Source organism: Oryctolagus cuniculus, chromosome 15 (genome assembly GCF_964237555.1).
Source record: "Oryctolagus cuniculus chromosome 15, mOryCun1.1, whole genome shotgun sequence".
NCBI classification, from domain to species: Eukaryota; Metazoa; Chordata; class Mammalia; order Lagomorpha; family Leporidae; genus Oryctolagus; species Oryctolagus cuniculus.
Genome location: NC_091446.1, coordinates 15,031,139 through 15,057,726, shown reverse-complemented (window position 1 = coordinate 15,057,726; position 26,588 = coordinate 15,031,139). Strand labels below are relative to the sequence as shown.

The 26,588-nt window shown below is 38.2% G+C and overlaps 1 protein-coding gene across 12 annotated transcripts in view; it reads left to right on the top strand.

Annotated features, from left to right (window-relative positions):
- ATRNL1 (attractin like 1) overlaps window positions 1–26,588 on the top strand; it is an 814,147-nt gene that overhangs the window by 164,137 nt on the left and 623,422 nt on the right. For 11 of the 12 annotated variants that reach the window (XR_011382205.1, XR_011382206.1, XR_011382207.1 and 8 more), the window contains exons 10-13: window positions 5,782–5,936; window positions 22,190–22,274; window positions 23,734–23,942; window positions 25,274–25,392. Coding sequence is in view for 8 of the 12 variants with exons in the window: in XM_070057169.1 (XP_069913270.1) it covers window positions 5,782–5,936; window positions 22,190–22,274; window positions 23,734–23,942; window positions 25,274–25,392 (568 nt within the window). In the remaining 4 variants the exon portion in view is untranslated. Of the gene's footprint in view, window positions 1–5,781; window positions 5,937–22,189; window positions 22,275–23,733; window positions 23,943–25,273; window positions 25,393–26,588 lie in introns of those variants that run through there. The other variant, XR_011382208.1, reaches the window with a different exon arrangement.

Genomic DNA, 26,588 nt, shown 5'->3' with positions numbered 1-26,588 from the left:
CTCTCTCCTCTCTCCCTCTCCCCTCTCTCCTCTCCCCTCTCCCCTCTCCTCTCTATCCTCTCCATTCTCTCCTCTCCCCTCTCCCTCTCCCCTTCTCCCCTCTCTCTCCTCCTCTCCCTCTCTCCCTCTCCCCTCTCTCCTCTCTCCTCTCTCTCTCCCTCTCCCCTCTCTCCTCTCTATCCTCTCCCTCTCCTCTCCTCCCTCTCTCCTCTCTCCCTCTCTCCTCTCTCCTCTCCTCTCTCTCCTCCTCTCTCTCCTCTCCCCTCTCCCTCTCCTCTCCTCTCTCCTCTCTCTCCTCTCCCCTCTCTCTTCTCTATCCTCTCCCCTCTCTCCTCTCCCTCTCCTCTCTCCCCTCTCTCCCTCTCTCCTCTCCCTCTCTCTCTCTATCCTCTCCCCTCTCTCCCTCTCCTCTCCCCTCTCTCCTCTCTCCCCTCTCTCTCTCTATCTCTCCCTCTCTCTCCTCTCCCCCTCTCCTCCTCCCTCTCCCCTCTCCTCTCTCCTCTCTCCTCTCTATCCTCTCCCTCTCTCCTCTCCCCTCTCTCCTCTCTCCCTCTCTCTCCCTCTCTCCCTCTCTCTCTCCCTCTCTCCTCTCTATCCTCTCCCCTCTCCCCTCTCCTCCCTCTCTCTCCTCTCGCCTCTCTCCTCTCCTCTCTCTCACTCTCCTCTCCCCTCTCCTCCTCTCCTCTCTCTCCTCTCCCCCTCTCCCCTCTCTCCCTCCTCTCCTCTCCCACTCACCCACTCACCTCCAACCACTCTCCTCACTCACCCACTCCTCTCAACCCCACCCCACACACCACACCCTCCACCTCACTCCCTCACCACTCACTCCCCTCTCTATCCACTCCCCTCTCTCCCTCTCCACTCCCCTCTCCCTCTCCACCTCTCACTCATCCCTCATCCCACAACCCACACAACCACACCCCCTCTCCCCCACTCTCCACACACCCTCACCCCCTCACCACTCCCTCACACCCCACACCCCTCTCACTCCACTCACTCCACTCACACCCACTCACCCCACACCCACTCCCCTCCCCACCCTCACCCCTCAACCACTCTCCTCTCTCCCTCTCTCCCCATCCTCTCCTCCCCTCTCTCCTCTCTCCCTCTCCCCTCTCTCCTCTCCTCCCTCTCCCTCTCCCTCTCTCCTCTCCCTCTCCCTCTTCCTCTCATCCTCTCCCTTCTCTCCTCTCCCCTCTCCCTCTCCCTCTCCCTCTCCTCTCTATCCTCTCCCCTCTCTCCCCTCTCCCTCTCCTCTCTCCTCTCCCTCCTCTCCCCTCTCTCCTCTCTATCCTCTCCCCTCTCTCCTCTCTACCCCTCTCTCCTCTCTCCCCTCTCTCCCTCTATCCTCTCCTCCCTCCTCACCTCCTCCCTCTCTCCCCTCTCCCTCTCCTCTCTATCCCTCACCTCTCTCTCTCCCCTCTCTCTCTCTATCCTCTCCCCTCTCTCTCCCTCTCTCCTCTCTATCCTCTCCCTCTCTCCCCTCTCCCCTCTCCTCTCTCCCCCTCTCACCTCTCCTCTCTCCTCTCTCCCTCTCTCCTCTCTCCTCTCCCCTCTCCTCTCCCCTCTCCTCTCCCCTCCCTCTCCCTCCTCTCCCTCTCTCCCCTCTCTCACTCCTCTCCCTCTCTCCTCTCTATCCTCTCCCTCTCTCCCTCTCCTCTCTCTCCTCTCCCCTCTCTCCCCTCTCTCCCTCTCCCTCTCCTCTCTATCCTCTCCTCCCTCTCTCCTCTCCTCTCCTCTCCCTCTCTCTCTCCTCTCCCTCTCCTCCTCTCACCCCTCTCTCCCCTCTCTCCTCTCCTCTCCTCTCTCCCTCTCCCCTCTCCTCTCTCCTCTCTCCTCTTCCTCTCCCCTCTCTCCTCTCTCTCCTCTCCCTCTCCTCCTCTCCCTCTCTCCTCTCCCTCTCTCTCTCCCTCTCTCCTCTCACTCTCTCCTCTCTCCTCTCCTCTCCCCTCTCCCTCTCTCTCCCTCTCCCCCTCTCCTCTCTCTCCCTCTCCCTCTCTCCCTCTCCTCTATCCTCTCTCCTCTCTCCCCTCTCTCCTCTCCCTCTCTCACCTCTCCTCTCCCCTCTCTCCTCTCTCTCCCCTCTCCCCTCTCTCCTCTCTATCCTCTCCCTTCTCTACCCTCTCCTCTCCCCTCTCTCCTCTCTCTCCCCTCTCCCTCTTCCTCTCTCTACCCTCTCCCTCTCTCCTCTCTATCCTCTCTCCTCTCTCCCCTCTCTCCTCTCTCTCCTCTCCCTCTCTCCTCTCTCCCCTCTCCTCTCTCCTCTCATCCTCTCTCCTCTCTCCCCTCTCTCCTCTCTCCTCTCTCTCTCCCTCTCCCCTCTCTCTCCTCTCCCCTCTCTCCTCTCCCCTCTCTCCCCTCTCTCCTCTCTCCCCTCTCTCCTCTCTCTCCTCTCCCTTCTCTACCCTCTCTCCTCTCCTCTCTCTCCTCTCTCTACCCTCTCCCCTCTCCTCTCTCTACCCTCTCCCCTCTCTCCTCTATCCTCTCTCCCCTCTCTCCTCTCCCCTCTCTCTCCTCTCCCCTCTCCCTCTCTCCTCTCCCCTTTCTCCTCTCCCCTCTCTCCTCTCCCCTCTCTCCTCTCCCCTCTCTCCTCTCTCCCCTCTCTACCCTCTCTCCTCTCCCCTCTCTCCTCTCCCCTCTCTCCTCTCCCCTCTCTCCTCTCTCCCCTCTCTACCCTCTCTCCTCTCCCCTCTCTCCCCTCTCTACCCTCTCTCCTCTCTCTCCTCTCTACCCTCTGCCCTCTCTCCCCTCTCTCCCCTCTCTCCTCTCCCCTCTTACCCTCTCTCTCCTCTCCCCTCTCTCCCCTCTCTCCTCTCCCCTCTCCCTCTCTCCCCTCTCTCCTCTCTCCTCTCCCCTCTCTCTCCTCTCCCCTTTCTCCTCTCCCCTCTCCCCTCTCTCCTCTCCCCTCTCCCCTCTCTCTCCTCTCCCCTTTCTCCTCTCCCCTCTCTCCCCTCTCTCCTCTCCCCTCTCTCCTCTCCCCTCTCTCCCCTCTCTCCTCTCCCCTCTCTCCTCTCCCCTCTCTCCCCTCTCTCCTCTCCCCTCTCTCCCCTCTCTCCTCTCCCCTCTTACCCTCTCCCCTCTCTCCTCTCCCCTCTCTCCCCTCTCTCCTCTCCCCTCTCTCTCTCCTCTCCCCTCTCTCCTCTCCCCTCTCTCTCCTCTCCCCTTTCTCCTCTCCCCTCTCTCCTCTCCCCTCTCTCCTCTCCCCTCTCTCCTCTCTCCCCTCTCTACCCTCTCTCCTCTCCCCTCTCTCCCCTCTCTACCCTCTCTCCTCTCTCTCCTCTCTACCCTCTGCCCTCTCTCCCCTCTCCCCTCTCTCTCCTCTCCCCTCTCTCCTCTCTCCCCTCTCCTCTCTCCTCTCTATCCTCTCTCCTCTCTCCCCTCTCTCCTCTCTCCTCTCCCCTCTCTCTCCTCTCCCCTTTCTCCTCTCCCCTCTCTCCCCTCTCTCCTCTCCCCTCTCTCCTCTCCCCTCTCTCCTCTCCCCTCTCTCCTCTCCCCTCTCTCCTCTCCCCTCTCTCCCCTCTCTCCTCTCCCCTCTCTCCCCTCTCTACCCTCTCCCCTCTCTCCTCTCCCCTCTCTCCCCTCTCTCCTCTCCCCTCTCTCTCTCTCCTCTCCCCTCTCTCCCCTCTCTCCCCTCTCTCCCCTCTCTCCTCTCTCCCCTCTCTCCTCTCTCCCCTCTCTCCTCTCTCCTCTCCCCTCTCTCCCCTCTCTCCTCTCCCCTCTCTACCCTCTCTCCTCTCTATCCTCTGCCCTCTCTCCTCTCTCTCCTCTCTCTCCTCTCTCCTCTCTCCCCTCTCTCCTCTCTACCCTCTCTCCTCTCCCCCCTCTCTCTCTCCTCTCCCCTCTCTCTCCTCTCTCCCCCCTTTCTCCCCTCTCTCCCCTCTCTCCTATCTCCTCTCTCCTCTCCTCCTCTCTCCTCTCTCCCCTCTCCTCCCCCCCGCCCCTTACTTACTTACACCAGGAACCTAGAATTCCATCCAGGTCTCCCACGTGGGTATAGGGGCACAAGCACTTGAACTGTGTTTTGCCTTCCAGAATTCATTAGCAGGATGCTTAATCAGATAAAGAAGGTAGCTAGATAAGGGATGAAAGCATCCCCTGCAGTGTAGGGACAATCTTTGTGCCCCTGTTTTAGAGTTGTATATGGTTAGGCTTAGTGGCTTCTTTCTTGTGGAATCATACCACTGCCTTAATTGCAGAGTATTGGATGTGAATGGTAATCTCTGGTCTTCTCAGCTTGCCTCTTCTGGCAAGGAACCTCTGCGTTATGGGTGAGGTGAGGAAAACATTATTGGACTCCAGTATTTTCAGCCTTCTGGGCCTCATATTCAGTTAAAACTCTTGAGGAGGGGCTGGGTAGAGGAAGAGCACCCAGCCTCTCATGTTTTTTCATGGAGTAGAGCTGTAACCCAGAGCTGGGAGCATGAGAATGGCTGGCTGGCAGTCTGCCACTCCTAGTGAGACTGCACTCACCTGGACTGGGAGCTGAGAGAGAAAGGATCTTTGTGTACTTGCCTGGAACCACCTGAGGTGGGACTTCTGTCAGGTTGAACTCGTGTGTTTGTGGGCAAGGTATGAGGGGAAGGAGTGGAGTAAATATTGTTATCTGATACCATAGATTATTACTATTCTTACTGAAATTTAATAGATATTCTTGAGTAAAAATTTTTTTGTTTTTGCTCATAGTAAACTTTTCTGAGACTATAAATGATTGTTGTTGTATGTCATTGTTATTATTATTATTTATTAACTAACTATAATTCTTTCCAAGGGAGGGTGTGGAACTCCCCATTTTCCCACTCTAGAAGTTAACCTCATATTTTTAATCTATTAATTGGTATTATAATACATGGTTTTGGAGATACTTTATATGGCATATTAACTATAACATATATACTAACTGTTTACATTTTAATGCTTTGTACCAGGATTTTATATAGAGTAACTGTGAAGTGTTGATGCATATTGTCATGTTCCTTTATTATATATTCATTCATTAATGTCAATTATAATTATGAGCATCTATTTATAATACTTTTTCTCAGAATTATATCTTAATTAAAAGAACATTTGTGTTCTCAAAAATACATTGATTATAACTTAAATACACAAAAATACAGATGTGTCAACAATTTTGAGCAAAGTAATCTGCACACAAATGAATGTGATCTATATGATTCTATTTATGTAAGCTACAGAAGTAGCAAAGTAAGTCTGTATTGTCAGAAGCACAATAGTAGTAATTTTTCTTCTTTTGTTTTCGAACTGGGAGTTGGTTGCTTAGTTGTGTTAGTTGTGTTTTTCTTGTGAAAATCATTGAGTTTTAGATTTACATGCACTTTTGTGCATGTTAAGTCATACTTTAAAAAGTTTAGAAAACATATTTAAGGATCCTATATAAGTTATATAGTTTTTTTTAACCAAAGACAGTTTACAGTAAATTTACTTTAACTTTTTCTTATTTTAGTGTTTAAAATGGTGATGTTTTTATCCTCCAACTTTGAGATTTGTTTCCTTATTTTATAAAATGGAAATGTTAATAACATTATTATGAGTATTAACAAACCTGTTTGTTATGTTTCCTCAAAGAATTTTAAAATACTGGGAATCTTAAGATATTTTTTAAAATGTGAAGTTTTGAGATCATTTCTAAGATGTTAAAAAAACTTCCCCCCAACAAATCTAAGGAAAATTCTGTTTGCACATTAGGTTCTTTATATAATATAACTAAATCAGGAAGATCTTTTTATCTTTTGTAATACATTTTTAAATTTTATTCTGTAGGACTATTTTGAGAGAAAGTGGGTTTGCCAGATACCTTCATTCAGCTGTTCTTATCAATGGAGCTATGCTTATTTTTGGAGGAAATACCCATAATGACACTTCCTTGAGTAACGGTGCAAAATGTTTTTCTGCCGATTTCCTGGCATATGACATAGGTATGTATCTGTTAGGATTCTACAAAGTAGGAAGTAATCAGATTTTCCACATAGAAATTCTAAAATACATAAATTGACAGCATGTGTAAATGTCATTTTTGAAATAAATTCAATGATAGATTATAAATGAGAGTTTCTCCCATTTCAGCAAAATAGTATCAGATTTGGGAACAAATCTGCCAGTGTGAGTTAGGAGTGAAGATGGAAATATAGAAGTCTAGGTTTTTGAAAACTCTTGTATATTGTATCCCTGTGTGAGTTTTGTATCGCTCTATTATGTTTGGTTTTATAGTAGCTTTTTAGTAGCACTCTCAAATTGTGTAAATTCCAAGTATCAGGAATGCAACCATTTAGGTTTAGTATAGAAGAACAAAAATGAACTTATAGTAAACACACCTGATAAATTTAGTAAAAATAGTAATCGTATACAACTAGAGAAAGGAGTATAGAAAAATTAGAACTAGAGAAATAAGTTTGTGAGACAAAATGGAAACCCAGAAGCAACTAAACAGCAAGAAACTTTCCAGATAACCAGAAGTATAGTGCATTTATATAATTTGTTAATTTTAATTATAGTATCTATAGTCTGGTTGATTTAAATGAATTTATTTATTGAAATGCTATATTTAGCAATCCATCATAACTATAGTGAAAATCTGACATTTAAAATTTTTGTGGTACAAAGTTATTTGACAAAAATAAAGGAGACCAAAGAATGAAGATATAATAGAAGTATACTTTTCCTCTTAAACATCACATAGACACAAAGTCTGATTTGGAAAATTATTTCAAGTGGCTGAATAGAGAAAATTATCAAGTTTATTTGAAATAAAATTCACAGTAATGATTTTTTTAACTCAGTCTATAATTAATTTTTAAGATCCTAAATGATCAAAGCTTACCTTTCTGAAATAATAATTAAACATCACATAGACACAAAGTCTGATTTGGAAAATTATTTCAAGTGTCTGAATAGAGAAAATTATCAAGTTTATTTGAAATAAAATTCACAGTAATGATTTTTTTAACTCAGTCTATAATTAATTTTTAAGATCCTAAATGATCAAAGCTTACCTTTCTGAAATAATAATTTGAAATAATAGCTCATGATGAATATAGAATTTTGTCAGCTTTTGGAAGGCTCGTAAATCAATGTCTGAGATTCAGAAAAATGGGTTCAATGAGGAAGTGGATCTAGGCTGTCATTGACCTTCCTAGAATCTGTCATTACCAGGCTGGCGCTATCAACATTTTGCTTATTGTAATGAGATAGCTTATTTTTCTGTAAACAGATGGAAGTTTTGTTTGTTTGTCTTCTGAGAAAAATCCTAGGAAATGTGCAGAATTTTATAGTCATTATTAAAAAGTGAGATTTTTGAACTTTTGATAAAGATTTTTTGAAGAGTTTCCACAGAATATTTGTGCTTTGATGCATTTAAGATTGAACTATTTTGTAGCTGACGTATTTGGAATATATGTTTATTTCATACTGTTGGTGATTATGATAATTCGAGTTTCATGTGTGATAAATTGCTAATGAAAAAATGGGTTTTTGTCGCAGAAGGGTGATAGAAGTGTTAGATTTATCATTATTCTAATTACTGCTATTTATTAAGTTCCTTTGATTGCTAGATGCTTTATGAAGAGATTGTACACAAAATCTGTAATCTCTATAATCACCTTGAATCAAGTGTTATCATCATCATTTTTGGAAGATTAAATAAACAAGAATTACAGGAACTTGTTCAAAGTCATTCAGGTAGTAATTGATAGATATAGCTTTTTTAACACCTAAAACTCAGTGTAGTCTTTCTACCTGAGTACACCATAAGGATTAGCGCAAGTGAATTGTTCCAAATGGGAAGAATATTGTATTTTAAATAGTTTTGTATTTTAATGTAGATTTTTTCCTCTAACATCACCAACAAAAACATAAAGGCAACCATTTAATTCAATGTAGAATGAAAGTATTATGTTTCATTTCACTTAATTATTTGTGTAGTTCCCAATAACATTTTCCCAATATAACCTGTATTTATCCTCTTGATTTTGTAGCATTAAATGTTGGAATAATTTTCTAGGAAAAAGTGTTTCATATTATTTTCATACTCCATCAAGTGCTTTTCAAAATAGTTATTTTCCTAATAGAGTATGATATTGTGGTAATATATATAAGCATTGCATAATAAGCTACCTAGGAAATAGCTCTTTTTTTTAAAAAAAAAAAAGTCATGTTGCTTTTTTTTCTCTTTAAGTATGTATAATAGGATTTTTTTGTGTGCATTTAACTGCAATGCACCTAAAGACTTAGCTGCTTGCTTTCTGTTATATAATGTTTACACCAATAGGAATTTTTGTGCCAATTCTCATTTTTCATTGTTGTAAAATATTCTATTTCAACATTACTGCCATAGTAAATTTTATATAGAGATATCATTAATCTTTCAGACTATGACCTTGCCTTCAGAGTTCTCATTATATTATGCATGATAGATCATGGCTGTACCTTGGTATTCCCTTTTTGAAGGTTGTTGTGGGCGGAAAGCAGACCTATAGGCTCAGAGACTTTGAGATTAGTCACTGATCATTTATATTCTCAAAAAATGAATGAAGTGGAATTGAGAATAGGGACAGAGCTGGTGCATCAGTCTGGATTGACTGTAACATATAGCACGACACATTACTTACTATTCTTGTTTGTAAGTCCAACTTGAAGTCAGCTTTTAAAATTTGAAAATTTTACTTTTTTTGGTTATTATTTAGTCATATTATTGCTTTCAGAAAGTTACCATAATACCTTATTCAAGATTTAAAGGATCTTTCTACCAAAAATAGCCTTCTATTAGAATCCTAAACAAGATGAAAAATCAGTTTATTATCATATTTTTTCTTCACAAAGATAATGGAATGTAATAGAAACATGAAAAAATAATATCCTGATGGATTATTTTAGCATGGAGTAGGATTTGTATAAGAAATAGTTGTTGTATGTAGAAAGCTGAACAACTGAAACTTCAAATCAGATTGAACTAATAATAGTTGTCTCTTTTTTTAAGATTTTAGTTATTTATTTTGAGAGGTAGAGTTACAAACAGAGAGTAGGCGAGACAGAAAGGTCTTCCATCTGCTCATTCGCTCCCTTAATAGCTGCAACTGCTGGATCTGAGCTGATCCGAGGCCAGGAGCTAGGAGCTTCTTCTGGGTCTCCATGTGAGTGCAGGGGCCCAAGTGCTTGGGCCATCTTCCACTGGCTTCCCAGGCCACAGCAGAGAATTAGATGGGAAGTGGAGCAGCCAGGACCTGAACCAGTGCCCATATGGGAGGCCAGCACTGCAGGTGGAGGCTTAGCCTACTATGCCATGGCACCAGCCTCAATAATAGATTTTTAAAAAAATTCCCTAAATGTGATTGTTTACTTGTGGCATTAATTTTTTTTGTAGGTGGTGGTTTTTTTTTTTTTACTTAAAAAATAAAAAAAAATTAAAAAAATTTTAATTAAAATTTATAAAAATTTAATAAAATTCTTTTAAAAATTTTACTGATATGTAAAAATTTGTATTTATGTGTGCTATGTGATGTTTCAGTAAATATTTACAATATATAGTGTTCAAATAAGGGCAGACATATCTGTCTCTTCATTTATCATTTCCTGTTGGTGAAAACATTCCAAACCCTTCTAGCTTTAGAAACATCTGGAAAACATTATAATTTTCTGTAATTCCCTACTGTACAATAGAATACCAAAATGACTTTCTGCAATCTATCTATGACTTGGTACTCATCAATAAGCTTTTCTGAATCCCTTGTTAGGTAATTATTTAGAAATAAAATCAGTAAAAACTGAGAAGCAATCCCATATTTGAAGAAGTAACATTTTATTGCTAATGTATGATTATTTGTGTTTTAAAATACAGTTGAATAGTTTGGAATAGCCTTATCACAAGTAGTTTATGAAGCATTTCATACATGCTATGTGGGGTGACACATCTCACTATGTATCTATGAAATGGATACAAAGCATATCATTTCATACAAAATGAAATTCAAATTTAAATAAGCAATTTAATTTTTTGGGACTTGAGCAACATTATGAAAATTCCATCTTGCTCTTCAGTTTTATAACTGTTTTCATTTTCTGGATATTTTTTGGTTCCTCCATCTGTCAATCAATAATTTTCTATGCTTTTCATTAAGTTCTTATGGTTCATTTATCATGAAAGCAATACCACTTGTTTGGCCACTGGAAAGAACTAGTTTGTTTCATTGTTAATCAGGAAACCCTTAAGATCATTTATGCTTTTTTTTCTCCAATGAATTTACCATTATTATTTTGAACTTTGTTGTGGCCTTTGCTCAAGATGTATTTTTTCTTTCTTTGGAATTATATATAAGAAATAGTATCTTATTATGTCTTAAAAATCAGGTCAATGAGTAAAAGAAAAAATGACCTTTGTTTTGAGAAAAGGGAGCAGTAACATTTGTCTAATGTTTCTTGTAGTGCTTGGGGCTTTACACATGTGTTATAATGTAATTCTTGTAACATCCATGTAGTGTGTGTTATATTCCATTTACAGAGGAAGACACTGATTTACCATTTTTCAACCCAGACTCACATAGATTGTAAGATTGGGTATCTCTTTTTTTCTTTTAAGATTGATTTATTTATTTGAAAGGCAGAGTTACAGAGAGGCAGAGGCAGATAGAGACAGGTCTTCCATCCACTGTTTCACTCCCTAAATGGCTGTAATTGTTGGAGGTAGGACGATCTGAAGCCAGGAGTCAGGAGCTTCTTCCAGGTCTCCCACGTGGGTATAGGGGCCCAAGGACTCGGCCTGTCTTCTACTGCTTTCCCAGGCCATAGCAGAGAGCTGGATCTGAAGTGGAGCAGCCAGGACTCAAACTGGCACCCATATGGGATACTGGCACTGCAGTTGTTGGCTTTACCTGCTACATCACAGCAGTGGTCCCCAGAGGTTTTGTGTGTGTGTGTGTGTGCGCGTGCGCGCGCCAGGCAGAGTTAGTGAGAGAGAGAGGGACAGAGAGAGAAAGGTCTTCTTTCATTGATTCACCCCCAAAATGGCCGCCACAGCCAGCATGCTGTGCCAGTCTGAAGCCAGGATCCAGGTGCTTCCTCCTGGTCTCCCATGCGGGTGCAGGGCCCAAGCACTTGGGCCATCCTCCACTGCCTTCCCGGGCCACAGCAGAGAGCTGGACTGGAAGAGGAGCAACCGGTACAGAATCCAGCGCCCCAACTGGGGCTAGAACCCGGGGTGCCGGTGCTGCAGGCAGAGGGTTAGCCAAGTGAGTCGTGGCGCTGGCCAGAGTTATTTTTTTAAAATTAGTTTATTTTCATGTCATTTAAAGGGAGACATGGAGAGAAAGAGAGAGCGAGAGAGCGAGAGAGCGAGAGAGAGAGAGAGAGATCTTCCATCAGCTGATTTACTCCCCTAAATGCCCACAGCAGTTGGAACTGGGCCAGGATGAAGCCAGGAGCATGGAACTCAATCTCGCACGTGGGTGGCAATAACGCACATACTTGGGCTATAACCTTCTGCCTCCAGGATTTGTATTAGCAGGAAGTTAGAATCATAACCAGAATTGAGACTCAAACCCAGGTACTCTGTCTGATATGGGATGTGGGCGTCCCAAGCAGCATTTTGACCATTGCACCAAACATATATCCCTTGAATGATCTTTGAGTTGGGAAGTGAGAATATGTTTGTTAATGTGATAAGATACTCAAGAAATATTTTTATCAGTAAATTTAATCAGATTTTTAGTGTATATTTGAATTTTTTTTGTGCCCATCTTCTCACAAATTGATCAGAAAACAGTGACTCAATATAAAAATCAATGAGAAAGAAATGAGTAATGAACAATGAACCTCTGATTTTCTTAACAAATTTACAAGCATTTTGAGAGATTGCTTTGATTGCAAAACTGTTGAAATACAGAGTCTTGGAAGAAAATATACACTGAAAGAATAAAACTTGAAAGTTGTTGAGAAGAGGGGAAAAGGCTGGGTAATGTAGAATGAAAAAATTTCAAGTACAACATAAGAAAATATAATGCAACAATGTTTTAAAAGTACAATAAAGTATGATTGGTTAAGACTTATTCTAGGCATTCAACAACTGTCATTAATTAATTACCAGGAAATTTTAAAATAGAAGTTATTATGTAAAGACCATTTCCTGAAGCCAGCAGGAAATCATGTTAAAACATCATTGAAATAAGATTTAAAATGAAATAATGATGCCTAGTTTGCCTGGCAGAGAGTAAGAATTAAATATTTATTGAATAAATTCCAGGGAACAAATTCCTAAAAGAAGCTGTGGCTATGATTGAGATAACCAATGGAAACGTGTGCACATTTTAGAATAGTAAAAGAAAATTCGAATTAGGGTGGGTGGTGGGAAACAAAACACTTGTGAAACACCATTATTTTAGGGTAGATGAAAAATGTCTTTTGACAACATCCAGAAATTTGACTTTTTACTTAAAGAATTTTAAAAGGTTCATATAAGCTTTTCCTTAAATCCGTCTTGATGTGAGCATTACATGCAATATATGTATTCTTTCTATCTTATTTCAACTGTGTGATTAAGACTGACTCATGAACTGACATTTCAAGTGGAATATTAAGGGAGTTTTTAAAGTGCATCCTAAAAGTATCATGGGTGCTGTTTTCATAGAAAAACATGAGAATTTGCAGAAAAGTTAACTAATGCCAGTACATTTGCTATTTCCATTATTTTATGTATCACTGATTAAAAAAAAAACCTAGTCTTTGAATTTAGCTTAAGTTCTTAATAAAGTATACTATTTGGCCCCTCATGAATAAATACTAGTGGCAGCCCAGTATTGTTTCCTGAAATTTGGATTTGAGAGAATAGTAACTCTAATTTCTTGAGCTGATATTGTACATTGGTATTGAAGACCTTTTAAAAGAATTTAAAAATTTTTATTGTGGAGAGTATCTTTTACTTGAGTCTTTTTTCTTGTGTGCCTTTTCTGTGGGTATGGCATGGACTTTTTGTCAATTTTCATGATGTCAGTAACTGCGTGGAATTTCATTTAATTTGTCCTTGAACTGCTTATGAACCGTTTTTAGTGTCTTGAGCACTCCTGAAATATATTTTCTTCTTGGCAAGAGATATCATTATAGATTGCAGTCACACAGTTTAATAATATAAGAGACTATAATGTGAGAATAACTGACTACATGCACAAAAATTATATTGATTTAGTATTGAGCTTTAAGACATTTGATATGTACCCAAATATCGAGTTATATTTATACTTTCCTCCTATTGCTATCTGGGCATACGATTCCCCAAATGGTCATAGCTGTAATATGAGGAAGAGGGTGTTGGTGCAACATTGGGGGAGGATATGTCTGGATTACCTGATTGTGCACATTGCTTGTACCCTGTGGTCTTGTTCATGCTTATTCTTGTGTCTGTCTTAGTTCTTATTGGTGACAGAGTGAACTCACAGAAAACTCTGAACATATGGTCATTTTATTACCCATGGATATATGCTCTGTCTTTCGTAGGGCCCAGCAGCATGATGAGGATAGAGGTATATAGTTTCCTACTACAGATGGCATGACCTTTGATGTGTGTTTGGAGACTGCATTGTGATTCATTCATTGGGGCTCACCATAAATTCCACAAGGCCTGTTTCCCAACAGAGATACCACCAATATAGTAGATAGTATCTACTGGATTATGTGGCCTAGCTGCAGGCTACTTGTGGTGTATACTGTATCTATAGCAGAGTCATTTTTTGCTCTGGCATCGAGTTAAAGTTGGCAGCCTTTTGTCTTTCAGTATTTAGCCTGGGTCAACTTCCTAACAAAGATATATGCTGCTTTCTGAACCAAAAAGAGGCTTGCTAAATGGTTTGCTTTCTTTTAATGAGAGTTGCAAGATGCAGTAATTAGTAATTTTAATTCCGCTAAGATGTCTAGAATGCTACTGCCTACTGGACCCCTAAATATTATACAAGTATGAAGGTCTCTGACTCTTTGTAGGTTTTATCTTCTACCTTTGAATTATGGGATTGTGTCTAAACAAGGTCTCCATCACATTAGGATTCCCTGTTTATTTGGCCTGATTCATTTACATGGTGGAGGCAAAATTATGAAAGTATACTATTTGCCATTTTGTTTGAATTCATACTAGTTTTGATCCTGTTTTTCAATAGGATTAGCAAAGAACATATTTGCCAATCAGTGTCCTTGTTAGCCTTGTCTAACAAAGATACATAACTTGTATGGTGCCTGCAATTTGGACCACTGTTTGATGGTGACACTTCAGGCTTTGTTTAGGTTGCAAAGGCTGTTAATTTAAATGGGTCTATTATTATGGCATCCTTTATGTCATGTAAGGTGATATTAATTTTTGCCACCCATTCTCTCTGGAGTGGAATGTTATTTTACATTTTATAATATTGTCTGGGGAGGAGGGGTTCAGCAGTTCTAGAGGCTTCCACTGTGATAACCAGAGACCAAGTATGGTTGAGGTTGTGCTGTTTGCTAAGTATGTTTATTCAGTTATACATCTGAAATGATCACTGAGTGGGTCTGTTACCCAGTGAAAAATTAAAAATTATTTTTAATTGGTGTATAGTAATTGTATATGTATGGAGTATGATGTGACATTTCGATACATATGTAATTATTTCAATTACAGTACAATGTGTAATGATCAGGTGGGGTTATTAACATACCTGTTATCTCAAAACTTAATCATTTCTTTGTGCTGGGAACATTCAAAATCAACTATTTATTTGGAAATACTCAATTGTTGTCAACCATAGTTATTCTGTGCTACAGAACATTAGAAGTTACTACTCCTATCCAACTATACCCCTGTATCCATTAACCATCACTTAACTGTTCCTCCCTCTCCTACACCCTATCCAGGCTCTGGAAACCACTATTTTATTCTCTAATTGTTGGAGATCAACTTTTTTGTTTCTATATATAAGTGAGAACATGCTGTGTTTATTGTTCTGTGCCTAACTTATTTCACTTACATAATGTCCTCCAGTTCCTACCCAGAGGACTCATTTTGATCTTGACCTTGTCTAGGATGCCATTTATTTCCTTGTGCCATATATTCCTGCTACCCAGAAGGGCAATGACAATACTTAATGTCTCCAGCTGCTAGTGTTAACTCAGACCTTTGTTGGACAGTACTTGAAATATTTATGTTCCCCTTTCCCCTAGACTTGTTTCCCAATGAAATTACTATGTTTACATTTGAGGAAGAACTGGGGAAATAAGATCACAGACACTTGTGGAGTTACTGCAGGGTCCTTTTTCCTAGACCCCAAATTTTAAATTTAGCAGCTCTGGATATCTAAATTAAGAAATGGCCCATGTCCAGAAATTGAGCAATGAATTGTGACTTTTTATTGAAGTATCTACCACCAGTATGCTGATCATACAACTTTGTTTTCTTCTGATAATACAAATAAATTTGGGTAATCCACTTGTTGGTTTGCCATCTATTTTGCTTCTAGGGAATGGGTTGTTGTGTCAGACATCTCTTTAATTTTCCACAAGTCAGTCCCCTTGACTGATGTTTTTTGATCATGCTGCTTGTTGAAATAATTGCCCTCCTCTAGGATTGGATTCTGTTGGGCCAGTGTCACCAGCTGTCCTCTATTTTCCTGTTGTCTCCACCATTGAGCTTGGTGCTGTTCTAGTTTCTATTACCGTCAGCTTTGGCCTGATTCTTAGTGATGCTAGTACCTTACCTGTCATCACATTTCTTCATGGTTTTTGTAAATGTCATACACTCTGCTTTTTCCATAGATAACACTATCTGCTAGGTTTTCTGGTATTCCATGGCATATTCATTCCATCATGCTCATATTCCTGGACTTTTAATCCCTGACATTACTGTTTGTTATAGCAACCTGTAACTTTGTCTTTACTTAGCATGGACTGTAGTTTTCTGTTTTCCATGTTTCTAGGAGTCCTCCTAATAGTAAGTTCATACTATCTCTTGGCATTCTGTCAAAAGGTAAAGCCTGTATCTTGGGAGAGTAGTTTCAAATCAATAAACTCTTGCTAATCGGATTATAAGGTTCCAGCCCTGTTGGTTACAATGCTTTTGGAATATGTACCATCTGTTCTCCTCAAACTCCTTTAAATTTATGCTGTGTAGATCTTACAGATCCTTTGGAAAATACTCTTTTTCCTTAGTAGTCCCAGTGTGTACCAAATACAATTTTATTTCTTACTCTATATCTAGTGTTGGTTGTTGGGACAGATTTGCCCATTGTCATCACTTAGGCATTCATACTCACAGGGGATATGGAATTCTGTGTTGTCTTTCATGGGTAAATGTTTCTATTCAGAAATACAAGGATCAAATTTATTTGCATTTTATTGGCAACTTCAAGTTATAGGGAGTGTGGGAATGCAATTTGTCCCCTGCCTAAGGAAGAGAAGTGGAATATTTATTGAATAGCACCAATATCTACCATAAATATTGGTTGTTATTCTTTTTAAACTTTTAGTGTAATTGAAGGTATTTCTTGGACCTATTAAAAAAGCCTTCATTTCTTTCCAGTACATTTGTAAAAAGACAATTTCTAGAAATGTAACTGTATATAATAATTTGTTTAAATTTATTGTTCTCATATATAATTAAATTTTATTACTGTGCTGTGCTATTTCTCATCTGCAGGGATTTGTGTACTTTATGACTTTAATAGGAAGAAATGCGCTAAATGAAGAAGATCCTCAAAAGAAAGGATTTCGAGTTGAGCCTTGCTCATTCTCGTCAGCTTTGTGATATAAGCAGCAGATGAGTGATCTGACCAGTTAAATCTCACAGACTATTTCATAGTGTTGGACAAGATTTTTCCCCCCTTTTCTATAAGAGGTTTAGTTTGAATTGTTTAACTTTCTTTTTTTAAAATGATGTAAAATTCACAAAACATAAAACCAGCCATTTTATGGTGAATAATTTAATGGCATTTAGTATATTCATAATGTTTTACAACCAATACTATTATCCAGTTCCAGAATATTTTCATCACCCCACAAGGATACCTCATACACATAAAGTAGTCACTCCCTATTCCTCCTCCTTTTCAACCCCTGACAGCCACCGAGGTGCTCTTCTCTCTAAAGATTTACCATTTCTGGAAGTTTCTGAAATCATGCAATATATTTTATTTGTTTCTGGCTTCTTAGCATAGTGTTTTGTAGTTCATTAGCAGTTTCTGTTGTTCATTAGCAGTTTAGTTGATAAATATTTGATGTAGTTATGAAATTGAATGTTGTGATATAGTTAAAGTGAACACATATTAGTACATATATAAAAATCTAAAAAGTTGTTAAACTAACATTTTCCAACATGATAATACAAATATACAATAAGAATATCAAATGATGCTCAATATTATTAGTCATTAGGGAAATGCAAATTGAAACCACATGGTACTATTTCACACCCATTAGGATGACTGTTTAGCAAAAAAAAAATTAATAAAATTATAGAGAAATTGGAATCCTTCTGCACTGCTGGTGGGAATGTAAAATGATACAGCTACTATAGAAAAACAGTATGAAAATTCCTTAAAAAATTAAACATATGACCTAGCAGTTTAGCGTCTGCATATACACAAATGAACTGAAAGCAGGGACATGGAGATATATTTGTCCACTCATGTTCATAAAAGCATTATTCAAAATAGCCAAATGATAGAAGCAGACATCCACCCAGATGTTTCTCAATGGGTGAATATGCGGGCTCATCTTGAGGCCCCTGCGCTGTCAGCATGGGAGGGGCGATGGCGCTCTTTGACAAGAAGCACCAGATGCAAGTTTTGGTGAACATGTTCGCTTTATTAACCACCATGCACATCTTTTAAAGGGCAAGCAAAGTGGCAAAAGGCAGGCAGGGCAACACTGATTCTATAGGTGGTACTCAGAGAAATTGAAATGATAGAGACAGAAAATTGAGTGATGGTTGCTGGGGACTGGGGGAAGGGAGAATGGGAATTTATTCTTTAATTGGCACAGAACTTTAACTTTGCAAGATAAAGACTGTTTTAGAGGTGGATGATGGTGATGATGGTCACATAAGATGAATGTGTCACTGAACTATATGCAAATAATCCCCAACTCAAAATGGTTCTACTTACAGGCTTTCAGCTTCTTAAAATGCCAAAGTATAACTCGTATTTCAAATGTCAAATGTGTCTTTTCTTGAACTAGTGGTATGGGTAGCACATGCTCTCATAGTGCTTGACAGTGGGAGTGAGCTGTGGCTCCCAATCAGCTATACAACCCCAAGGTTAGGCAGCCAACATACACGGTATACAGTGTTGCTAAGCTATAATGTTCAGAAGGGTAAATGTGTTTTTACTAATGATATTTTAAATTTATAAGTTGAGGAGCATCTGTATTTAATGGTTAAAATATTAAAAAAATAAGGCCGGCACCACGCCGGCATGCCGGGTTCTAGTCCCAGTCAGGGCGCTGGATTCTGTCCCAGTTGCCCCTCTTCCAGGCCAGCTCTCTGCTGTGGCTAGGGAGTGCAGTGGAGGATGGCCCAAGTACTTGGGCCCTGCACCCCATGGGAGACCAGGAGAAGTACCTGGCTCCTGCCATCAGATCAGCACGGTGCGCCGGCCACAGTGTGCCGGCTGCGGCGGCCATTGGAGGGTGAACCAACGGCAAAGGAAGACCTTTCTCTCTGTCTCTCTCTCTCACTGTCCACCCTGCCTGTCAAAAAAATTAAAAAAAAATAAAAAAAAAATAAAAACACTCAGTGTGTAGCACAAAATAAACTAGTCGCAGAATGTCCCATATGGTATCGCACCACTTATAGAATAAAATGCTGCAACTTATAAACATGTATATATCATCAATATAGGAACAGTCATGAGCAAATATGGGGTAGTGGTTGCTTCCAAAGAAGAAAGGAAGAAATGAAACTTGAATTGTTAGGTGGGAGTGCACTGGGAATTTTTGTTATATCTGTAAAAGTTCTTTTAAAAAATCCACAGAAAGAGACATAAAGAAGTAGGAGTGAAACACTGAGAATTACAGGGAGCTCTTAAAGAATTTCAGTCAAGAGAGTGACAGTATAAGATCTGCTTTTTAGAAAAAATGCCTCTGGTGTGGGCATTTGATATAGTGGTGAAAATGCTGCTTAGGATTTCCACATCCCATATCAAAGTGCTTGGATTTGAGTCCTGTCTCCTTTCTTGATCCCAGCTTCCTGCTGGTGTCCACCTAGTGGGCAGCAAGTGATGGCTTGGGTACCTGGGTCCCTGCTACCCACATGGGATTCATAGATTGCTTTCCTGACTCCTGGCTTCAGCCTGGCCCAGACTTGACTCTTGCTGGCATGTGGGAAGTGAACCAGCAGATGGAAGATTCTCACTTCCCCTCCGCTTTCACCCCCAACATCCTTTTAAATAGTAAATAAATAAATGTTGACTGCATTCACACAAAAGGAATAAAAGGTAAAATATTAAAACTTCTGGCTAGTGATACACACACACACATTTATAATGCCATTCTTTAGATAATTTATCATTCATCTAAAGAGATAGAGTGGCTTATAGAGTTGGAAGAGGTCTTCAAAAGGCCCAAGTTTTAGTTAATGCTTATTTTTTATTCTCTTAGTTTCTTTCCCTGTATTAACTCTTGTTGTATCGTTTGGGTTCTCCCGTGGTGGTTGGGGGTAAGATGGCGAGGAGTCATGACATAGACAACACCGGGAGTCAGGTGAAAGCAGGCTAGGGGCGAGCGGCCCAGAGACTCACTTATTTCAGGAAGTACCTGTGCTTATATATCCGAGGCAGCCAATCCGGTCAGAGGGAGGGCCATACTGTAACCAATCACTGCCTGTTGCTAAGCAGATTCCCCTGCTAGGTGGGTTCTGCCGCCATTTCCTCTGTAGCTGAGCACACATCCTGCTGGCTCACCAGCGCCATCTTGATGTGTCCTCATTCCACCACAAACACTTAGATTCTTTTACCTTGCATTTTTCACCGGCTTTCCTTTCCTCCTTTTGCCTGGCTTGTATTGGATGCTTGTCCAAGTTATTTTTTAGCTCTATGTAGTCTTGCGTTGCTGGGTTACTGTCTTTTTTGCACTCCAGACAGTTTCAAAATGACCTTAAGGATTCGTCCCCTTTGGAGACTTTAGGTAAAAAATTGCTTTCTGGAAGTTCTACTCTTTCATTATTATTATTTTTCTTTCTTTTTTTTTTGCATATTTATTTATTTATTTGAAAGGCAGTGCTAGGGAGAGGGAGAGGGAAGGAAGGTGGGTGGAAAGGAAGGAGAGAAAGAGAAGATTAGAGAGGAGGGAAGGGGAGGTAAGAGGAGAAGAGAGGAGAGGAGAGTGCAAATCTTCCGTCCATTGGTTTATTCCTCAAATGGCCACAACAGCTAGAATTGGGCCAGGATGAAGCTAGGAGCCCGGAACTCCATCTGGGTCTCTGCTGTGGGTGGCAGGAGCCAAGCACATGGGGCATCTTCCACTGTCTTCAGAGGCACATTAACCAGGGGCTGGATGGGAAGCAGAGCACCTAAGACTCGAACCAGTGCTTGTGTAGGATGCAGGCATCCCAGGTAGAAGCTTAATCTGTTGTGTCCCAATACTAGCCTTTTTTAGCAAAACAATTTAAGTCAGAGTTACAGAGGGAGAAGAACAGATACAGAAAGAGGGAAGTTCTACTCTTATCTGACTTATTTTTGATTTTTGCAATTCCTTCTATCTTAACTAGTAAGATTATTAAATAAAACCCAATTTCTTTCAGTGTTAGTGTTTTATATTTTGCTTCAATAAGAAAATGAGTAATTCATTATATATTTTTTTACAATATAATTTTAGATTCTTTTTTAATCTTTAAAATTTAACTGATATATGTATATAAAATTTACATTTTATATGGAATCATGTAATATTTTGATATATGTATACATTGTATAATGTTGAAATTAGGGTGACTATATCTAACTCTTCAATCATTTATCCTTTATTTATGCTGAAAACATTCCAAAATCCTTTCTTGTAGGTTTTATTGTTTTACAAAGCAATCTCTACTACCTTAAAATTTATCTTTAGAAAGCTTTTTATTGGCCGGCATTATGATATAGTGGGTAAAGCTGCCGCCTGCATCACTGGCATCCTGTATGGGCTCTGGTTCATGCCCTGGCTGCTCCACTTCCAGTCCAGTTCTCTGCTAACAGCCTGCCTAAAGCAGTGTTATAAGGCCCAAGTATTTGGGCTCCTGCCACCAAGGAGGGAGCCCCAGATGTAGCTTCTGGCTCCTAACTTTGGCCTAGCCAAGCTATAGCCATTTTGGCCATCTGGGGAGTGAACCGGTGGATGGAAGATCTCTCTGTCTCTCTTCCACCCTCTGTAACTCTGCCTTTCAAATAGATAAATAATTCTTAAAAAAAAAAAAAAACCCACACCTTTTTCAACCTATCTGATTTTATTAAGTACCAAGACATTTATTAAGATATGGCAAATCTAAAGTAATAAAATATCAGATACTGTCCTGAGATTCCCTAGCTACTAAATTCTGAACTATTTGAAAACTGAAAATTTAAGTTAATATACATATCAATTTTGAGGTTATATTGAGGTGATATACATTTTTATTAACCATTCTTCTTTATATAGTTCATGGATTATTCATGTTTTTTACGTTTTATCTAGGTTTGTCTCAAAATGATTCCCCTTTACCTAAAATAAATGCTATTCTTTGAAATAACAAAATTTTAAAGTGACTCCAATGTTTTATTCTTACAATTTCAACTGTTCTTTCTTTCAGTAATTATTATAATACAATTTACTTTTGTATGCATACATGCAGTATTTGATTTAATATTTAGCTTTTATATAGGTATGCCCTTTATTGATATTCATGAGTTTTACTATGTGAACCTTGGTTTGTTTACCTGAAGCTATATCATTGAAATTATCTTCCAGTATAAAGTACACTTAATAGTATTCCTCTCATTTCCTTTATTCTCATAAATGCTTAAAATTATTTGTGGGAATTTTAAGCAAAAATATTTTTACTTAAGGTACAGTGTAATTGATTAATGACACTAAATTGTAGGTAGTGGGAAAATTAATGAAAGGCTATTTTTCTTTGTCATTTTATGTGTTATATCTTTACTTTGGCCATTGCTTTTTTCATTTTATTTGTCTCAATTTATTATTTTATTTTATTTATTTTTCTGTTTTCTAGCTTGTGATGAATGGAAAATATTACCGAAACCAAATCTTCATAGAGATGTCAACAGATTTGGACATTCTGCAGTAGTCATTAATGGGTAAAATAAACACATTTTGAATTTTTAGAGAGTGAAGGATATCAGTCCTTGGCACATTCACATATTCTGTTATTTGTTTTGAAAACTTCCATTGATACTTAGTGGAATTGGGTTTCATATATCCTTAGTCTACCTGGTTTTGGTTTGTTAACCATATCCTTCCTTTTATTTTTTGTGTTTGTTTGTTTAAATATATTTAAGGAGTAAGAGAGTAGTCAAAGGAAAGGTGCTAAAGTAAAATTTCAGATCCTATTGAATTCTGTACATTTTAGAGATCAGATAAGGGATGATTCTTCCTTTAAAAAGACTGAAGGATAACCATAGATAGTCTAATGTCATGTTTCTCTCAAGGAGAACAAAGAAAGTGAGAAGAATTAGATTATTATTTTAGTTCTGTCATTAAGTAAATATAATTTTTGACAAGTCTCTTTAGCTCTCTGGACTTTAATGTTTTTATTTTCACTGGTATATTGAACCCAGTGATCATTAAGTTACCATCCTTCTTTAAGTTGATATAATATTTCTGTTTCTATAGCAAAAATTTGTTAATTTGGACTCAGGCAAAGAAAACAAATATGTGAGTTCATTCATTAGCTTAAAATTTGTATTGCAGAATGATTTATAAATTTATATTATTACTACCTCATCCTGATTATGTAAAAATTCTTCAGTGTTCCCACAAAATGATGTGTTAACTATAGTGAAAATGTGTAACTGATCAATTGGCTTTCAAAATAAATCAATTTCAAAAGTAAATGAAATTCAGTGTGAAATATAAAAAGTAGCCTTCCATTGAAAATTATGTTAGTTGATTTTTTTGCTTGTTAAATAATAAAACATATTCATAAAGCATTTTCAGATATTTCCCTTTATTGTATTAACAAATGAGTAGAAAAAATTATGCTGTTATTGAGGCCATGTTAAGCTGTTTTGACATTGGTTAGTATTGTAGGTATTGTCTAGGCTTCTCTTTCCAATTAGAAATTTTGAAAAAGAAAAAATAATATGAGAAGAACCTTTTGTTTAACTTCTAAATTCTTAATCTGTATTCAAAATTTATAATTCCAGATATTCTAAAGTATATCGTGTCCATTCATAGCTGTAATCTATTTCTTTAAAAATGACTTCCTACCTTATTTAAACTTTGGTTTTCTTCATGATCAAAGTAATGTATGTAATCCTTGTATCTTTTTTATTGCATTAACAATTAACAAATGTTTTGGAGACTTAAATTTTCCTTTATACATGCCAAATATTTCTAGAAATTTTGGCATAGTCATTCATCTGGTGTTATCATATCATATTGTATGTTAGAAATAGAACTTTGAAGAACAATGCTGACAGAAGTATTTAAAAATGATGTTAAGTATATACTTAAATCTCTGTTTAGTTTTTAAAGTTAATTCATTAGAAAGACTTTTAATATTGTTTCTTCACGATTGTGTTCTGTTTTTAATAGGTCCATGTATGTATTTGGGGGATTTTCTAGTGTACTCCTTAGCGATATCCTTGTTTACAAGCCTCCAAATTGCAAGGCTTTCAGAGATGAAGAACTTTGTAAAAATGCTGGTCCAGGAATAAAATGTGTTTGGAATAAAAATCATTGTGAATCTTGGGAATCTGGAAATGCTAATAATATTCTTAGAGCAAAATGCCCTCCTAAAATAGGTAATTCGTTTTTCTTTTTCCCTTTTTTTGGCAAAAGTTTGTTTATTTGGCTGGAAGTATTAATGCATTCTGCTTGTTAGAATTACCTTGGTAGCTTTTAGAAATGAACAGTTCATAACTCTCCTATTAAGAATTCTAATGTTTGAATTTAATGATTAATAATTTAATCTCTATTAGATGTTTTGTTTTTGAAATTTCTATGCGTTGCATAACACCATTTTATATGCAGCATGGATATATATATAAATATATGGATTATTTTGTAGTATAAGTTAAAAATACTTTCAAATATATTATTCCTAAGAAATTCTATATGCTTCAAAAAAAATGAAGTAATTTATTCTGCATTTGGTATTTTTCTTCCTGAATTATTGCCAAGCTATACCATAAAATTCAAACTTTTTTTAGAATTTGATCACCATTGTTCTAATTTATATTTTTTATTTATATAAGGTGAGCACATTTCCTGTATTTCATATATACAGATTTAGGAGCATAGTGATACTTCCCTCCTTAATATCCCTCCCACCCATGTTCCTACACTCCCTCTGCCTTCCTTTCATTTCTCTTAATTTTTACAATGACATACTTTCAGTTTATTTTTACAATCATAAGCTTAACCCTCCACTAAGTAAAGAATTCAGCAAATAGCAAGAGGAAAAAAAACATTGTTCCTCAACAGTGGAGACAAGGGCTGTAAACAAAAATCAAATCTCAAAATGTCATTTTTGCTCATATATATGTTACATTTTTATACTCTGTTAGTTACCACAGATCAGGGAAAACATATGATAATTGGTTTATAAAATACTGAATAAGTAAATTAGACTTAAGAAAAATTATTAGTGTTATTGTTTGTATCAAAAATTTTCAGTTTTCTTTAAATGGGTAAGCACTTTTACTCATTTTTGGTGATAGAATTCGCAAATGTATTTGCAAATTTTGTTGGTTTATATTAGCTCATATGTGTCTATTATACAAGTGATAAGCGATAGTATTTGTTATGATTTCTTTTGTTTATGTAATAATGCACTTTGTTAGATGATATACCTGTAAGTTTTTTTCCCTTGCAAAATATGCAAATTTAAAATGCTATAGGATCCTAGTGAACGGAATATGTAAGATTAGGGTAGAAGGCATCTAAGTCTTGTAGATAGAATTAAACTACAAGGTTGAGTTCAGGCTGGAGAACTTATTTTGATATTAAAGGTCATTCCTTTAGTTAAACACTGTCTTAGTGGCCCCTAAATAGATGCTACATATGTGTTGATTAAGAAGTGTGCCCTTTTCTTTTTTGTCTTGATGTGTTCTGTTTCCCATGTGCGTTACAGCTGCTTCTGATGACAGATGTTACAGATATGCAGATTGTGCCAGCTGTACAGCCAATACAAATGGGTGCCAGTGGTGTGATGACAAAAAGTGCATTTCAACAAACAGCAACTGCAGTATGGTCAGTATTTATTGGTGAATGTTGATAAAGTTAACACTGCTGCTTTACAAATATTATCTTACTATTTAATAGTATTGCACAAAAAGCATTATATACATTAATACTTTTAGAAAATATGTGGAGAATCATTTACTTCTTGGCACCTAATTCTATTTTGGATCTAGCAATTTCTTTTCATTGAGCCTGGGAAAAGCTTTTCAAAAGTGATTTTAAAAAAAAGACTATAACCTAAATGTGGTTTTGCATACCAGTGTAAATAGGATTCTATAGATAGGTATTAAAATTATTTCCATGGGATTCCTGTCAGACATGCGTTAATCCTAGTGTTTTGTTTACATACTTTGTGTTTAAATTTAACCTGACGTGTTGATGCTGGTAATTTCCTTTTTGTTTGCCTTTAGACTGGAGGCAATTTTGTCTAGCAAGGATCCTTTGGAATGTATGGAAACATTTTTAATTCTCGTAACTTCGAGGTGGCCACTGGCCTCTAGGAGGTATAAGCCGGGGATGCTGCTTTACATCCTACAATGCTAGAACAGCCTTTCCAGAGCAAGTAATTATCTGACTCAAAATGTCAGTAGTGCTGCAGCTCTACTTCAGTTGAAGGAAGACTGTTAAAAATCATACAGTTAATATTTAAGATAGATGAAAATGAATTAAGAGCAGGAAATTCAAGCTTCTAAATGGATAGCATCAAAACATCCTATGTTCTTTAGAAGAACGAATTGAAGCAAGTTTTTAAAAATAGTAATTTATAGGATTAAAGATTCTGTTATTGAAATATATCTTAAATGAAACTATATAGTAAACACACAGACTTTTAACTAAGTATTGTATAAATATTTTCTTCCAAATATCTAGTAATTAACAAAAGTATCTACTTGTTTTTTAGAATAGTAGGCAGAGGTTATGACAAGGCAATTTGAAACTAAGTAAAAAGTTTTTATCACCTAAAATTATCTCTAGTTACAAATAATTTTTTCAAAATACTTAAATTTTATGATTCTATTCTAAAATGATATTCAAAACCTAAAATGTAAGAAAATTTTTTTGTTAATTCATTATATTAACAATTTTGCTTTCGTACATATTCTGCAGGCATATAGTTTCTATATCAATAGAATTAGTTGTTTTAATAATAATTTAATTAGTTGTTTTAATAATAAAGTGTACTTAAATTTTGTCTTATTTATTTT